The sequence below is a fragment of the Urocitellus parryii genome, chromosome 12, assembly GCF_045843805.1.
Source record: "Urocitellus parryii isolate mUroPar1 chromosome 12, mUroPar1.hap1, whole genome shotgun sequence".
Taxonomy (NCBI): domain Eukaryota; kingdom Metazoa; phylum Chordata; class Mammalia; order Rodentia; family Sciuridae; genus Urocitellus; species Urocitellus parryii.
In genome coordinates this window covers 9,676,715-9,690,992 of record NC_135542.1, presented here as the reverse complement: position 1 = coordinate 9,690,992, position 14,278 = coordinate 9,676,715, and the positions used below count along the sequence as shown (strand labels likewise).

General features: G+C 43.8%; 1 protein-coding gene across 1 annotated transcript in view; it reads right to left on the bottom strand.

Annotated features, from left to right (window-relative positions):
• Nucleotides 1-329: 329 nt before the first annotated feature.
• The window catches only part of Nck2 (NCK adaptor protein 2), a 144,576-nt gene continuing 130,627 nt past the window's right edge, over nt 330-14,278 (bottom strand). Inside the window, exon 5 of the mRNA XM_026411345.2 lies at nt 330-1,656. Within this exon, the coding sequence (XP_026267130.2) occupies nt 1,462-1,656 (195 nt within the window). The 3' untranslated portion in view covers nt 330-1,461. The remainder of the gene's footprint in view (nt 1,657-14,278) is intronic.

Below are 14,278 nucleotides of genomic sequence, written 5' to 3'. Positions count from 1 at the left end.
GATTGAGCCAAGTGAAATGTCAGCTGGCAGGGCCACCGAGTGTGAGAACTCTGGCTGACAACAGTCCAGTGAAATATATTTCTTAGCCAATAATTTCCAAAGAGTAAAGATCAAGTTTGACATTCTGGGTTCTCTTGGGAGTTCAACTAATTAGAGCTTAGTATTTCAATATACAAAAATGCAGCAGTAGAAAAAAGAAAATGTGTAAGAGAAATGCACTAAAGGATGTCCTTTTGGTAATGAAGGTTTAATAACACTGCAGTCATTACTCACCCATAATCGAGTCAATTTTTCCCCCAAGATAAATACACACACAGTCTTGTCATAATACTTCTTTTTTATTACAATATCCAAAAAACTGGGTATGCAAGTTTAGGGGATCTCAAGACCCCTTCTTCAATTGTAGGAATGTGCCATCTCAAGACTGTATATTTCAACTATAAAGAAGTTCAAATGTAAAGAAAAAAGAAAATGCAATTTTTTCATAAACATTCTGTGTCTTTTACTACCAATCACATATTCTTTTGTAAACCCTGAAAAATTTCCCTGTAAAGCAAATTATATATATAATATACATGTATTATATATATATATATAGTGAGTGTGTATAAAGTATTCGTATCTCCCCTTCCCCAAAGATCAGCTGTTTTCCTTAATCATCTGTTATTAGTGTCAACAAACGGCTACAGATACATATTACTTTGAGAATTAAATACATAATTGTGAAATTCAAACAAGCCAAAGGGCGAGAGGAAAAAGCACTATGCGGATGGCACATCTGGGGGTCATTTACCAAAACATGTCTTTCTGCATCACCGGTTCCCTCTTCTGTAGACTGACTCTCACGGAAACTCTCTTTATTGCAAGCACAGCCTCGAAGGCACTGGGCAGTTTCCTCACCGCCACCAACCCGGCGTTCCAGTATTGCTATCCTCAAATGCAACTGCTCCCTGCACAGCCTGGAGCCAGGACCCTGAAGGAGGGCCGCTGGGTGGGCCCTGGGCCCCTGCCACCTGTGCCCAGGAGCCAGAGCTCAGGCCATTTCATCCTGAGTGTGCTGTGGTTCACTCACACACTGAGCGCAGCCTGATGCCCCCAACTCCACCCGATGTCGTCGAGTGGGGAGTTCTGAGTGTGACCGATTTGAACAGACCGCGGCTGCTTCCAGCTGAAAAGGAGTGAGGTGGCCAGACACGCCCCTTCTGCCTCGGGTCCTCTGCAGCGGGCCAGGAGGCTGTGGGCTGGGCGTGGCCGAGAGGGCCTGGGGTGGCCTGGGGTGGCCTGGGGTGGCCTGGGGTGGCCTGGGGTGGCGCAGGGGCAGAGGCTAAGGAGGCCGATCGATCGGGATGAGTGCCTGGCACGCGGAGCTGCGGCAGGACGGCCGGGTGGGCGACTGCAGGGCTCCGGAGGGAGGCGAGGGGGCAGCGCAGCCTGGAGCTGGGGCCTGCGAGGCCGCCGCCGTCACTGCAAGGCCCTGACGAGGTAGAGCTTCTCCCCGTGCTCGCTGGTGAAGATGGGCGCCTTCTTGTAGTGTTCCACCAGCTCGTCCATGCTGTGGAATCGCCGCTGCCCGATGCAGTAGACATTGTCCACGAGCTGCACCTTGAAATGCTTGTTCTTCCCTGACGCTTTGAGAGACACGGAGAAGTCACTGGGCTGGGGAGGAAGCAGGAGGAGAGTTACAACCCGGCACAGAGGAAAACGGGACGGCCTGACCCTTAGCTATGCTGGGGCCCAACTGGACCCGCCTACTAAATCCAGATCCCCACCCAGCTCACAAAGCTGGGTCTCAGGTCACTATGGAACACCCTGCCTGATGGCCAGGTGACCCAGAGGCGACCAAGATCGCACCTTCCGAATCAAAGGCAGATGGACTCTGGCTTAGCACAGCTGCAGTGCTAAATGCTTGTTGGCTATAGAAGTCAGACCAACCGTGCTCCCCGGTGCTGGAGGAACATGAAGTGTGCATTTCCCAGACAGTTTGTGGCAAACTAGGAATTACTCAAAGTAGTTTGCCTACAAAGCACAGCTAGAAATTTAACTTCTATTAGAAATTAAGCCATCAAAAATTTCTAACTCTAAGCTTTTAACAATAAATACTTGAAGAACAGTAAAAAATCCTGGTGATATTTGAATCATACTTCATCCCAGAGGGGGCTGCACCAGGGTTTGAACACAGATTTTATTGAGAAATGTTCAGATTCTGTATTATATTACATTAGTGCATTACAGTATGCTTTAGAAATGTCATTATTTTTATTAAAATTGGCCTTTTATTTCATTTACTGAAAAGCATACAGGAAGGACACTAAGAAATACTCTTTGTAAACCAAAAAAAATTGATCAATTTAACAAGTAACAATTATGTATTGAACCCTGGCTATGCTCCATGCCCACACAGCCCTGGACCTGTGTGTGCACACATGCAGGTGTGTCTGGGATGTAAGCTCTGTCCAGTGGCACTCCAGTGGGGAGTGAATCCCCACTGGAGGTGAGAGGGAATCCTGAGCTAGGAAGATAGCTTTGTGTGTGCGTAAGAGTATGAAGTGTGTGTGAGCATGCCAACCAGCCCATGCTCAACTATAATATATCAAGCCCCCGTTATGTGCAGGCAGGTGTTCCAAGATCCCCAATGCCTGAAATTGCAGTTAGTACCAAATCCTATATATGGTCTTTTTTTTTTTTTTTTCCTTTACAGCCATGCCTATGATAACATGTAATTTAGAAATTAGGCATAGTAAGAGATTATCAACAATAACTAACAGTGAAATAGAATCATTATAACAATGTATTGTTTAAAAAAAAAAGTTAAGTGAACGTAGACTCCCTTTACTCAAAATACCTTATTGTACTTTCTTCTGCCTTTTCACTTCAAAAAGGCACTTCACTGCTTCTCCTTGGCATATCTGAACTGCCAGCATCACTACTCTTGCTTTTGGGGTCGTTCTTAATTAAAACAAGAGTTTCTTGAACACAAGCAATGTGATACCTTGATAGTCCATCTAATAACTGAGACAGTTACTAAGAAACTAACTGGTGGATAGTGTATACAGCGTGGATACAGTGGACAAAGAGGTGACAAGTCTCACACAAGATGAAGAAGGATAGTGTGAAATGTCATCATGATACTTAGAAAAGTGGACAATCTAAAACTTAGGAATTGTTTATTTCTGGAATTTCCCACTTTATATGTTTGGACCACCATTGACTGGGTAATTAAACCCAAAGAAAGCAAAACTGAGGATAAAAAGAAACCTACTGTATTCTCAACAGCCCAAATCAACAGTCTAACTAATCACGTGACAGTACAATTCTCAAATCATGACTATTTTCACGGTGAACAACAAGATGGATACAAGTTAGCTTCAGTATTCTCAGTGCTACCATCCAAGTTAATTGCCATGTATAGTTCTGAAAAATAAAACAAACTAAAACAGATACTGCCCCAAAGGTATATCACCTACTCCCAAAGCCTGGGCATGAACATCATCCTCACTGTGACTCTGTCACCCACCCCAGTGGAACATGGCCAGCCACAACACTGTGTACAATAGCATACAAAAGTTATGAACAGCTCCACCCTCTCCTAAGGCTCCAGGTTTTCCCAAGTTTTACTGCATTCCCAGGTCCCTTGCTGTTCATGTTCTGTAAGTATGTGTGTTTTTTGCTAGAAGCTGAGCCTTTAAGATCCAAGTGCCTCACTTTGAGGTTTACCAGGAGCCAGGCCTTGAGCTACTTTGATGGATACTTTAATCAACCCACACATAAAGCAGCCTGGTTTTTAGTGGAGGTAGGAGTGAGTCACAGTAAATATGCGATACACCTGATGTTAATTAAGCTAAATGATCAACAGATGACTTTCTGAGTGGGGAGATTTGTTTAATCTGAGCTTCTCAATTTAACCTCATGGTATGTGTGCACACGTGCTCTTGTGTGCACATGTGCGTTACAGCAGTAAAACTGATGTAGCAGAAAAGGCGATTTTTAATTTCATGGGCTCCTGAGCAGAAACCTTAAAGTTAAAGACACAGAACCAACTTATGTCAAACAGGAGTGCTGAAAGCTTAGGAGCATCCTTTATTCCGTTTGAGCAAACAATCCTTAGGAAATCTGACAATGAATAATCCATACTAGCACACACATTACAGGGTAAGTATTTCTTATTCAAAATGCTTGGGACAAGAAATGTTTTTAATTTTAGAAAAAAATGTGGAATATATGCACGTGCATAATATGTAAGTCAGATTTTTCATCACTATGACCAAAAGACAAGACCAACATAGAGGAAAAGTTAATTGGGGTTCATGGTTTCAGAGCTCTCAGTCCACGGATGGCTGACTCCTATAGCTCTGGGCCCACGGTGAGACAGAAGATGAAGGTAGAAGTCCTCTGCTCACCAGGGACAAAATATAAAACCCCAAAGGCATGCTGTTAAAGACCTACTTACCAGCTATACCCTACCTGCTTTGTTACCACCCAGTTCATCCATATCAGTGGGTTAATCTACTAATTAGGCTACACCTCATAATCTAATCATTCCATTCCACCTATGAAAATTCTTGCATTATCTCACACATGAGCTTTTGGGAAATATCTCATATCTAAACCATAACACATAATAAGAACTCTTGGGGATAAGACACAAGTCTAAGCACTAAATTCATTTATGTTCCATGTATATCTCATATACATAGGAAAATAACTTCATATAATAGAAAATAGTTTCATGGTGTGGAATTTTTCACTTGTGGCTTCCTGTCAGATGGTTTCAAGTCTTTAACCTGTAAGACACCCTTAAGGGAAATCTGAAGGCTTCTTTAGGCTTGTTCCCAGGACCAACAGCATAGCATCAGCACCACCCAGGAACCTGCTAGAAAGGCAGATTCCCAGGCCCTGCCCCACACCTGCTAAAGCAGAAATTTATTGGGTGGGGCCTGGCCATCTGTGTTGCTGTGAATCTGATGTAGTTTGAGAACTGAAATAAAATTTCTGCCAACCACCAGCAGTAAGGGAAACACAGTCAAATGTCCAAAGCCACCAGAAAAAGTTGTGAATTATTAATGGGCAAAGAAGTCCAATGACAGACGGTGTTCCATGTCACCCCAGTCTGTCATGCCTTTCTGATTCCGTTCAGAGACATTCCTTGTGGGGAATTTCCCCTGATGGGACAGCTGGGACACACTGGAGCAGAGCACGGACATCTCTTCAGATGGAGCCAGTCCCTGGATCTGCTGGAGAGGGAGTGTCTGCAGACCTCCACCAACTCTGGCCACGGAGAGTGCGAGGCAGGGAACAGTTCCCTCGAAGGCAATGCTGTCAGTCCTGTTCTCCCCATCCTTCCACGCCGGGTTTTCTGAATCAGACATGGGGAAATCAGAGGAAACCATGTCACATGCAACTGCTCAAGGAGCTGTAGGGTATTGACAGTAGGATGGAGTACTCTAGGTTGAAGCGTGTTTTTGAAATGTGCGATCAAGATGCAGGCTGAGGCGCAGTCAGCAGGCCTGACTGGGGATGCTCACAGGAGCCATCCACGGGTGGGCATTCGGGTGGGGCTAGTTGAGTATCTGTATAATATGGCGGCTGGCTTACTCCAGATCCAGTGACCCAAGAGGACACCATGATGCCTTTTATGTCCCAGTCTTGGAATCTTCTGCCACATTCTTCACTAGAAGTGAGATGCCAAGTACCGTCTCTGCTCGGGGGAGAGGATCAGTTTTCAAACTCCAAAGAGAGGGGTACTGAAGACTTTGTGGACCGCTTTTTAAGCCATTTCAGGTACCACCCTTGTTAAACTGTTCTATGGCTGGACTAAGATGTAACTAGACTTAGTCTACCACCTTCTTTTCTATTTTGAAACATCTACCGTCTCTTCCTGTTTAACTGCCCCTCTGTACTTCCTTGAGTTGTTCCCACCCTTCCCTTCTCTCAACACTTACAGGTACCATTTCTCTTTGCTGATTACTGGATTAATTCTTCATATTTTCCATAGTTAGACCACTTCTTGTTATCTTCTCTCATGACTTGGAATTGTCATAGGAATGAGTTTTCTGTTCTCATATTCCAAATCAGATGTTCTGGAGAGTTAACAACTGGTACAACATATTCATTCCTCTCTTCTTTTTAGGAAGTCATTTTCCAAGTGGAATCTGCAGATGACTAATAGTTTGGAAGACAACCAAATTCTCCCAGGTTCTTTATAGTTATGTTTTTGTTCAGATTTTAGGTCCCCTATTCAAAGATAATCCTTCCACGTGCAAGAATCTGATTTAACCCTACATCTTTGCATTGGGCTCAGATTATCTGGTGTTCAATAAATACAATGACTCAGGAATTTCAATTTTGACCTTTCACTATTCATTCCTTTAAGTAATTCTTACACCTTATCTCTCTGCAACTTCTGCTCACAAGTGATTGTTTTTAGACCAGATCAGAGAATATGCTCAGTGATGCTGTCTGTAGGATCAACTAGTTCCTACAGCTTCACATCTAGGCCCCAAATACTTACTCAAAACCACCTTAGTGTTTTTATAAAGTAAATAAACTGGTTAGGTACTTTTCTCTCTCACTCAAAATTTAATTACTATTTTCTCATTGAGGGAAAAAAATGAATGCCAAGAACGGTTTTTAATACCCTTTATTTCATCCTTCAGACCTGGGAACTTGAGTGTTAATGTGGTTTTCTTCTAAGCATGTTGGCTGGGAGGAAATAAGAGGGGAGGGTGGGGTCTCGCTCCCAGGCACTCCTGGTTTTTTTAATAACCTTAAAACTTTTCCTTATCATTCACTTTGGACTGGAGTAGAAAGGCTCTTTGTGTGGCTCCCGGGCCTCCCACGTGGACTCTGGACCAAGCTCTGTCTCCGTGCCCCAAGAATCAGCAGCTGCACATGTGCTTGGCATTCCTTCGTCTCCAAAGAGAGGGCAGCCTGTTGGTTTCTTATCAAAAGCGGCATCCTTCTTTCTTCCAGTTCAATAAATGCACATTTTTCTCTTTTTCCTTGAGGAAGGCATTTGTTTGTTCAGAGAAGTGGTTCACTGACCCCCTTCTCAAAATGAGGAACCAGTAAGTGAAAGGCAAACTGTGTTCCACTGACAACTCTCCTTCCTTTCTTGGCTCAGAAAAACCAGCTTTCAGGTTTACTGTTCTGTCAGGTCACCTCCCTAGCCGTATAATGTAGCCTCCTTTAACTCAGAAGGGACTCACTGTCTACACCAATGCCACTGGTTGTCAACTGATACTACTCTCCGTTTCTGCATCAGATTTTCTCTTCCTTATCCCCAAGCATGACCCTGGTAATTTTTAGTCTCCTATAAACGTGTCTCTGAAATACTCCAGAGGCCTTAAGTCAATTCACAAGTGATGTGATGAAATATTCATCTTAATAAATAAAGAAAAATCAATCATCAATAGAAAAATAACCCTTAGAGTCCCATTTATCTTATCTTCAAATAAATGAAGCTCTGTCCACTTTCAAATTAAGGGGTACAGGTGTTCATCCCCCCCACCTGCCCCCAGTAACACATTTCCTGAAGTTCAATGCAAATATCTCAAGTGGACAGACCCTTAGAATATTGTCCTTTTCTTCTCACGATGTCATACCTGGTGGAACTAAATGATAATTCAAGCTACAATTTTACTGTATGATCTAACAGTTCTCAAAAGGGCTTGAATCAAGACTCAAACTCTCAAAACGCTGATACTGCTGGGAGGGGATTACCTCCAATTACCTCCATGAAGGCCGAAGAGAACATTCCCCCATCTGTTTGAGGAAGTGCCTCTGCTTGATTCTGGCATACGTCCAGTATCTGTCCTTTAATTGGGATTTTCTAAAATGGTGAAATAGAATGCAGTAGGGAAGGCAGGTGAGCAGAGCATTTGAAGGATTCCACTGTTGGTTCTTACACTCTGAACCCCCTTTACAACGAAGGGCTTTCTGTGTTATACACTCCAAGGGGGCGGGGATGTGACACTGGCCTCACCACCCCGTGCTGCTCTCGCTGTGCCAAGGAGGCCAGCTGAGGAAACGTGCAGCCACAGGGCCATGACACTTCCCAGATAACATCACCTACTCGATGGACACCAAACAAAAAAATGCAACGAAAGGTGAGACATATGAGTTAACTCAGGTTCCCTGCTGAGGCAAATTAAAACCACCTCACGCCTAGAATTACTGTTACTACAAAAACATAAGACAGTAAAACAAAGGTTGGCAAGGACGCAGAGAGGCGGGAATGTACCATGGTGTGGTCTCGGTGGGAAACTGTGGCAGTTCCTCAAGACACTGAAAAACAGAAGTCCCATTTGCTCCAACCATTCCACTTTGGGGTATATGTGTAACAAAAATTGAAAGCAGGGGCTTGAAGACATACTTAAATATACCCACGTTCATAGCAGCATTGTTCACTAGCTGGAAGGCAGAAGCTAACATGTCCACAGGTGGTGCACACACAAGGACTTTTATTCAGCCTTAAAAAGGAGGCACATTCTGACACATGCCCCAACTCTTGAGATTGTTCAAAGTGAAATAAGCCAGACACAGGAAGAAAAATGCATGAAGTTCCTGGAGTAGCCAAGCTCAAGACCAAAGCAGAATGGCACTCTTCTTGGGGAGAGGGAGGAATTGGGGGATTGGTGTTTAACGGGGATACAGTTTCAGTTTGGGAAAATGAGAGTCCTGGAGACGGATGGTTATGATGGTTGTACAGCAACCACTGTAATGAACTTAAGGCCCCTAAACTCAAAGATTTGTTTTTTTTGGTACTAGGAATTTGAACCCAGGAGCACTTTACCACTGAGCCACATCCCAGCCCTATTTTGTATTTTATTTAGAGACAGGGCCTCACTGTTGCTGAGGCTGACTTTGAACTCGTAATCCTCCTGCATAGCCTCCTGAGCAGCTGGGATTTCAGGCGTGTGCCACAGTACCTGGGAGAGACTGTGAAAAAAAATTTAAGTATGTTCTGTTAGCATGAAAGAATTATTGATAAAGGTTGTGCTGACCTTAAAAGATTTGCAAAACTGTGATGGAAACATCAGGGAAACCAAAGTCCCATGATGGGCGGGGACGCTGTGCGCTTCCTGCCTCAGAAGCCACCAGCAGCAGTGGCTGGTGGGCAGTCTGTGGCCAAAGGAGATGCTGAAGAAAAAATAGGAAGCACAGACTCCAAGCCATGCTTCCCAGGGAGGGCACAGCCGTGATAAGTCAAGCTCTGGTCTTGAGATCACCTGTGGCACTGGTGACTAGTTTCTGTTTTCCCTGGGGATCAGGGGACAGTAGGAAAACTGACCCCAGGCAATGCTCCCTAAACTTTCTGAGCATCAAAGCCTCAGCTGGCTGATGTGCTGCATGTTCTTCTCTGAACCCCTCTTCTTTGCCTTTCAAAAATGTTGCAGTGACACTGATTGGCTCAGGCTGGGGTACTTACTGTGCCTGTTTGGAGTCACTGATGTTAACAAGATACTTTAGAGGCCATCTCTGTGAGACAAGCACTTTCCTACCACACGTCTTGAGATCAAAATGTAATGTAAACATTTCTTGTGAAATTTCTTCTATGAATGGCAAAGCAACTGTTTTCAAAGGCCACCTGGTAAAGCACAGGCACAGATGCTAAGAAGCAGCCATGTGCACCCGTCCCCCAGATGCTAGCTGTGCACAAGGAAGAAATGCTCCCCAAGGGCCACCAGGACCAAGGCCTCAGGTTCCTTCACTGGAGACCAACATGGAGACTACAGTGGATGACGCTTCCCAGAACCACCTGATGAACCCACTCACTCATTCCAAACACACCCTCACAGGAAAACCCTAAAGACCCACCAGGTACACCTGCCGGGCCCTTTGCTCACCTCCCATTCTGTCCTTCTCTGCATGTGTTAAAAAAAAAAAAAAAAAAAGGCAGTTCAAAGAAACTCTAACCATTTCTGTGATTTCATCTCACTGCTAATCTAAGCAGACTGATCATCAAATTGCTAGGGAGCTAAGCCTTTAACCTCCTCTGTAAACCAAAGAACGATTTGAATCTATAAGACAAACATACAGGGTTTTCTGTAGCCATAGCTGAGAACTCAGACCAAACCACCAAAATCCTTGGAAGGTTTACACTGTATGGGGTGGAGCGGGAGAAGGGGGCTGTGTTCTAGAGGCAGTGAAGGACTGAACACAGGAGATCCTGGAGATGGAGGCCCAGCGGGACAGGAACACCTGTGAATGAAAATGACGAGGCACCGGAGCCTAGATGGAGAGCTGGAGCAACAAGGGGCCACCGCTCTGCCACCAGCCATGTGTGGTGACAGGGATGATGGGCAATGCCCCAGAGCTACACCGCAACCATTCGGTGAGCCAGCTCACCCCCACTCACCTCGCAGACCTGAGGTCTGAGTTTCAGGAACACACTGCTGTCTGTTCTGTTTACTGTATTTACTGCACCCACCCTCAATACAAGTAAAAGCAGAGTGAGTACTACAGGCTGAATACCCTCCACTGCAATACTGAGGACCAGGAATTCCACACGTGCAGATATCTTCACACACATAAGAATCATCTTGGGCTGGGGATGTGGCTCAAGCGGTAACGTGCTCGCCTGGCATGCGCGGGGTGCTGGGTTCGATCCTCAGCACCACATAAAAAAATAAAATGTTGTATCCACCGAAAACTGAAAAATAAATACTTAAAAAAAAAAAATCTCTCTTTCCCCTCTCTCTCTCTCTCAAAAAAAAAAAAAAAAAAAAAAAAAGAAGAAGAAGAATCTTGGAGATGGAACCCAAATCTAAACACCAAATTCATTTCTGATGCATATACACCCTAGACACAAAACCTGGAGATAATTTTAACGTTTGTGTGTGTGTGTGTGTGTGTGTATGTATTTTTTGGCACCGGCATTGAGACTTCAGTGGTTATGTGAGGTAGGGCAAGGAACTTTTTCACTTGTCACCTTGTCACTGCTCAAAAATGATCAGACTTTGGGTTTCTGGGTTAGGGATGTTTACCTGTGTTTATTTCTTTTACATATAATAGAGCACAAATAAAAATCCAACAATTTTCATAGGAAAGGACGGTTTTAAGGTCAAAGTCTTAAGATTCTCAGGTGTATTCTGCATTACTGAAAGGCCAGTTCCTCTCCACCTGCTCACTACGTGTGATTTAGTCCCAGTGTGTGAAGATGACAGGCAACTCCACCCAGGACTAGCAAATCCAGGCCTCCGGAGAAAGACCACTGGCCCAAAAGAAACCACAAATAATATACTCATCAGGTTTGCCACTGATTACATCCGAAGAACTCACCGTGAAGTGAGACTCGTGGCTTCTTTAACAGGTGGTGTTTCGTAGTGAGTACTGAAGAGCTAGTGGGACTGAGGGGCAGGGGTCTGTCTCTAAGGGTCTGGCTCACCTGGTATCCAGTGAAGGACACAGGCGATGAGCAGTGAACTCCCGAAGAGTCACACTAAATGATCTTACAGAGCGTTCCACTTTTAAGATTAAACGGGTTAAAGGTTAGAAAAGTAGAAAAATTCAGGCTTAAAACTTCTCTTTGGTATGGGCAAAAAGCCTGACGATTAAAAATGACTTGCTAGCCACACCACTTTGGAAAAGCAGTGTGGAGATTCCTCAGAAAACTTTGAATGAACCAACATCTGACCCACTATCCCACTCCTCGGTCTATACCCAAAGGACTTAAAATTGGCACACTATAGTGACACAGCCACACCAATGTTTACAGCAGCTGAATACACAATAGCTAAACTGTGGAACCAACCTAGATGCCCTTCCATAGATGAATGGACAAAGAAACTAGTATATAGACACAATGGAATATTACTCAGCATTAAGAGAGAGTAAAATTATGGCATTTGCAGGTAAATGGATGGAGTTGGAGTATTATGCTAAGTGAAGTAAACCAATCCCCAAAAACTGAAGGCCGAATGTTTTCTCTGATTAGTGGATGCTGATCTATGATGGGGGTGGGGGGCAAGGGAAGCATGGAGGAACTCTGGATTGGGCAAAGGGGAGGGTGGGGAGGAGTTATGAGGATAGGAAAGGTGGTGGACTGAGATGGACATCATTACCCCAGGTACATGTATGATTGCACGAATGGTGCGTCTCTACACTGTGTACAACCAGAGAGTTAAAATGTTGTGCTCCATTTGTGTACTATGAATTGAAATGCATTCCACTGTCAAGTACAACTAAGAAGAACAAATAAAAAAATTAAAAAAAAAAAATAACTTGCTATCCAGGTGCGGTGGCACACTCCTGTAAGCCCAATGGCTTGGGAGGTTGAGAAAGATGGATCATGAGTCCAAAGCCAGCCTCAGCAACGGCGAGGTGCTAAGCAATTCAGTGAGACTCTAGCTATCTCTAATAACTAAACACAAAATTGGGCTGCAGATGTGGCTCAGTGATTGATGCCCCTGAGTTCAATCTCCGTTACCCCTCTGCCCCCCAAAACTTGGTATCTTTCAAACAAGAAAGATGCAAGATACCACAGGCACTGCTCACAGTAATCTGCTCTTGTTAACATTAACTCAGGTGTGAGGAAACACCTAGAGGTCCCAGTGCCAATTCCCAGGCCAGGGGGACTGATGAGTAGGTCACTGAAGGGCTTCATCCAATTGCATCTCATCTTCTGAGCTGGCCTGGGAGCAGCTTACACTTTGCTCTGGCAATTGAGCTCTTTCCAATTCTCCAAAAGAAAATATAGATGATAGTTTGTTTTCAAACTCAAAAGAGTAAAAAGAAAAGTTATAAGAAAAAACATTTCGGGAGATGAGTTCCACTCAACAAGAGCTAATAAATAGTCCTACCCAAAATTAAACCTTAAGAGAGAGTTATAATTTTCACCTTTAAACATTTTTTAAACAATTCTTAGAAATGTAGTATTGTGCAGAAATTGTCTTTTAGTTAACTATTATAAACATGTATAAAACCATTAATAATGTAAAATAGCAACCAGAGGTTTTCAAAATGTGGTCCCCAGACCTTAAAAACTGCTATAAAAAAAAGTATAAGCCATTGAGAACGTACGTGTGGCCCTCAGACCAGCAGCAGTGTCACCAAGGAAATGCATCCCAAATGCAAATTCTCGGGCCCAGACCTTCTGAATCAGGAATGCTGTAGGTGGGCCCTGAAAATCTGTTTTAACAAGCCTCCGAGGGATTCAGACACATACTACAGTGTGTGAATCACTGTTTATAGATGGATTGTGAAACTGTGTTCAGCAATGATTTCCATAAGAAATCTTAAAACTAGAGCAAGAAACTCTTCTAATTCTTTTATTTCCTGGTCAAGTAATATTAAGAGGTTTAAATAATAAGAGGAACAAAAGGCCCATCTATTTTTTGTATGGACAATATATGTTACATTTTCCTAAGCAAGACAGTTTTTCTTTTCTGAAACAAACGTGATGTGTGACCAAAAAAAAAAAAAAAAAAAAGGTATCTAAATACTTACTGTAGGCATGACACACACAAGGGAAAACCCACCTTCCTCAGGATGTCAAGTCATACACAGGGACAGGACCTCCTAAACCTTCAGCTGAAGCTATTCAGCACATGACCCTGGTCGGTTCTGTGCCTTTTCAGACCTCATCTTCCATGTGACCTGTCACTTTCTCAACCACCTTTGCAAGGATGAGAGATGTAGTAACTGAGAAACTAAATACAGCTCACACAGCTGGCCAGAAATCAAGTTTATTATGAGTACAGCTTCCTAATGGTATCCAAAGAATCCATGTGGACACGTATGTAAGGTGAGTGAACAGGGCAGGGGGATATCTGAATTTTCTAAATTCAAGAGGTCTAGTTCACAGGTAGAGGTCAGATAATTAAATTAAATCTGAGGAAGAAACAATATTGCATCCCCTTTAGCTGCTAAGGAGAAATGGTGGTTGGAGATGGGAGAGGAGAATCGGAGGAAAAGAGGCCGAAACGAACACTAGCTGGTAGGTGTGGAGGTTCGGGCTGGGAAGCAGTCCAGCAGGTCTGCTGGTCCTTCATTCCTTGATGAATCCAATGAACCTCGCACCTCCCGGACACTGGACAGACAGCACAGATGTGGCAAACTTCTTCCCTTGTTTTTTCTGAAGTATGCACCTCTCTCCTCAAAAAGCACAGACTTCTTGGTGCTCAGAGATGGCTATATTTTTGTTCTTCAGAGGAGAAAAATAGTAGCCACTTTAAAATGTAAAATGTCTTCAATCAAGAGTCTAGCTCCTGTATATTTGCAATCTCTCAGGAGATATTTGCAAATGATACACATCTTGAAGATGGGCTCCCCCAAATTG